The 3,751-nt window shown below is 31.7% G+C and overlaps 1 protein-coding gene across 1 annotated transcript; it reads left to right on the plus strand.

Moving 5' to 3' along the window:
* Positions 1–607: 607 nt before the first annotated feature.
* LOC135136405 (uncharacterized) lies at positions 608–2,024 on the plus strand. The gene is made up of 2 exons (XM_064065659.1): positions 608–1,434; positions 1,501–2,024. The coding sequence occupies exons 1-2, from the start codon at positions 649–651 to the stop codon at positions 1,957–1,959; spliced, it is 1,245 nt and encodes a 414-aa protein (XP_063921729.1). The 5' UTR covers positions 608–648; the 3' UTR covers positions 1,960–2,024.
* The last annotated feature ends 1,727 nt before the right edge of the window (positions 2,025–3,751 follow it).

Genomic DNA, 3,751 nt, shown 5'->3' on the forward strand with positions numbered 1-3,751 from the left:
GATGACATCTTTCAATACATTTGATTTCTAAAAAGATTTTGAGATCATCTACGAATAGCAGTTTGTTGCAGGTTATGACGTTGGATATGTCATTAATAAATAATAGAAAGAGTATTATTTTGATATATCGACTGTACTGTAATTTTCTATATTTGACTACATAAATCATAACTGCATATTTGATTTGATCAAAATTATTTGAGTTCTTTTTTAAAATGAGTAATTCAACAGCTCGAACTCTTTACATGACACATCGTAGTTAGAGTTATCGAAGTTCCATTGTATTAATAAAATGTTTGATCTTTTTAAGAAGTTACAAAATTTTCACACAAAACAAATTTATGTCATAAAATGCTTGTTAGCTATTACAGCGTTAGGTGTATATTATTTAGATGTTTATACAAATCACTTTTAATAGTCATTTTGACGAATATCTGATAAAATTGAAACGAGATTACTCAGATTACTCAAATTGCAGGTAACAATTGGTTTCCAACAATAGCTGTGCGTTTAAGAGGTGATAATATCGATAAAGCTTTTCAAGATTAGATAAGTTTTTGTATGTTACTTATAAAAGTAAAAAATGTTACCTGACTTCATTTTAACAAAAATTATTCCAACCTAAGTGATCTCAGTGATAAAATTAACATGTCTGGTGCAAACGATGTTGAAGAACTACTTAGAAGTGTCGTTACTGACACCACTAAAAAATTGAATCTAAGTAAATTTACTATTGATTTGAACTTAAACGCACTTAAGGGAGATGGTTTTTTGGGTGAATTTTACAAAGTGTCTGTTAAGGATGACGAAAGTAATTCCACATATTACTTAGCGATTAAGAAAGCCCCCGTGGTAAAGAAGTGGCGAGAAGAAAATTCAATAGATATGGTGTATCAAAATGAAATTTTCTTCTACTCGGAAATTGTTCCTGCTTTTAGACAATTTGAGCAAGAACAGCATGTATCAAAACCCTTCGATTCTATAGCAAGGTATTTCACAAGCAGCAGCCAGATTGGAAGCGAGATAATAGTTTTTGAGGACATAACAAAGAAGGGATACATTTTGCGAGAAAAAGATTTACTGTTAGATGACGAACATGCTAAATTGATATTTAAAACTTATGGGCATTACCACGCTTTATCTTTCTGTTTGAAAAACAAAAAACCAGAAGAATTTGCTAGACTAACTACTCCATTGCACCCTATTTGGAAAAATTTTGGTGAAAAAGAAGGTTTTTTGATTTTCTTGAAAGCTTGCCTAAAGGACACACAAGACGCTTTGAAACCCGACGAAGACGGTGTTGTTTTAGAAAAATTTAGAAAGTACGTTGATAACTCCAAAGAAATATTTTTGGAAAGTTGTGACTACAAGGGTCAATACTCCGGAATACTTCATGGTGACTGTTGGTCTAATAACATGATGTTCAAGTATCAGGTAAATGATCTAACTACGTTAATTATTATTTTTCTTTATGAAATATATAATGTTAATTAATTTCAGAATCCTGAGATTCTCACTGAAGTTGAATCCATGAAGTTGCTGGATTTTCAGCTAGTAGTTGCTTCGACTCCTGTTCACGATTTGTCATATTTCTTCTATACAAGTGGCTGTAAAAAATTATTCGACAAATTGGAAGAATATTTGGATATTTACCACGAAAGTTTTTCTAAATTTGCGAGTGAGGTAGGTTGCGATCCAAACGAGTTATTACCAAGGCAAATGCTAAGCGAAGACTGGAAGAAATATTCACACTTTGGAATGATGTTATCAACCATGTTAACGAAGGTTAAGCTGATAAGTAAAGAGGATTCTATAAAAATGATCGAAGCTGCCGATAGTCAAAAGGAAGGGGATAAAGTTAATGAAAATGATTTTGACGAATTTAATTTTGACAGAGCTCTTTTCAAACAAAGGGTACGCGACATTGTAATTCATATGCATGAAATTGACGCTTTATAATTTTTTGAAATTTTATCCCCAATTGTACAAAATAAGATAAGTATTAAATAAACGCCCTCATTATATGTATATTTGTTTTTGTTGTATTAGCAACTCTTGAATTTTACAAAATTACTTATACATGTCACAGAACGTATTCTTGTAATTTTTTTTCTAAAATTTTTAACTGCATACGATCAGAGCCAAGTTTAAAAATTTGTATAATATGTAATATAGAACAGTGTAATCGGAAGCGTTTTCCGCTTTTCGAATACCGCTCTTATTTAAAATATACGCTCCTCCTGAATCTATATATTAGTTTTTGCTAGACTTAAAAATGATTAATGTCAATATTAAGTAGTACATAATTTATTTAGTTCTAAAAAGTATTTCAACAGTTTTCTGTCTCATTTCATCCTTAAGGCAGTCGCTGCGTTTGGTGCATGGAATTTTCAGTACATTTTCAGAATGTAATATCTTAAATCTTTTTCTTCTTCTGATTAACAAAGCTGCTGTCTACGAAAGAACTACACAGAATTGTCATTTTTACAGGGCTAAATAGGATTTGATATTATGGAGTATCTAGTATTTCAAGCAGTTGAAATTGGCCTTGATTTGAGCATGAGACACGTAAAATGATTATCTCTTGAGTATGTATTTAATTTTGCACTTATATGGACATCTGTATATGGCTTGTTAAGTTTAGAAGGGACGAATTGCGTGTAATGTTAATAAATGATATTTAATAAAAGGTTATTGTTATCAACGTTGTCACTTCACATTTTTCAGTAACAAAGCAAATCTTAGCACAACCATAGAATCACTGGTCTTCTTAATAATGTCAAACCAAAATTAAATTGAATGCTCTCGTGACTTCTTTACTAATCTCGACAATGACAGATGACAGGCAAGGACTGTAGTAAATATTTAATATAAGTGTTCATGTGAACAGTCCGCGTTAGTAAGTCGTATTAAGTCACCGTATGTCCTAATCAACAGGAGTGGTTGGTTCGTCGTTCAGGCGTCGATCACACAATTTTCAATCATTCTATCAAAAAAAAAGAATAAGGAATTGGAACAATAACGACACTAGAGTAAATATTTTGAAATAATTTTCTGACTGTAAAACGTGTAATAAATAATTAAATTTGATCACAGTTGATTTTATCTTTAAAAACAATAGATTTTGTATATGTAGTTTGAATTCCGTTTTTCCTTCCCGAGCGTATGCTAAGGAATTATTGTACTTGCATTTGTATTGTTGCATTGTTTCATGACCCCTAGAATATGAATAAACAGGTATTCCCTTTCCATCTGTCTGTCTGTCTATCTATCTGTCATCTGTTGTCTGTCCGTGTCGATTTTTATTGGACAGATAATCCTACTAACTAATTATAATTTAGGTCTATAATACTATTATTATTACACACTGCACTAATCCACATTGGTATACGTGTTCAAAAATGTCCAGGACGTCATTACAAAATTTTGTCATTGAAAAATTTACTTGAAACATCCTCACGATAGCATGCTGATTGACCTCTACTTTAAAACTACATACACGTCTTTATTACTTCCCGAGCGTAGGCTAAGGAAGTATAGTAATCGAGTCCATTGGCCAAATTGCTACTTTCATATTTTCTCGACATGTCATGACCTCTAGAATACGAAAAAAGTAGTCTCCCGTTTCTGTCTGTCTCTCTATCTGTATCCATTTTTATTAGACAAGTAATCTCCGAAACTACCAGACCGATAGTTGTCAAATTCGGTATGTAGGTATATATATTAGGACTATCATGTAGATAGTTAAACG

Source organism: Zophobas morio, unplaced genomic scaffold (genome assembly GCF_036711695.1).
Source record: "Zophobas morio isolate AGI-343-1 ecotype UQ-CSIRO unplaced genomic scaffold, CSIRO_AGI_Zmor_V1 ptg000026l, whole genome shotgun sequence".
Lineage (NCBI taxonomy): Eukaryota > Metazoa > Arthropoda > Insecta > Coleoptera > Tenebrionidae > Zophobas > Zophobas morio.

Coding starts and splice junctions, on each gene's coding strand:
- LOC135136405 (XM_064065659.1), top strand. CDS start 649: ATGTCTGGTGCAAACGATGTTGAAGAACTACTTAGAAGTGTCGTTACT. Junction 1,435..1,500: donor ACATGATGTTCAAGTATCAG/GTAAATGATCTA, acceptor AATTAATTTCAG/AATCCTGAGATTCTCACTGA.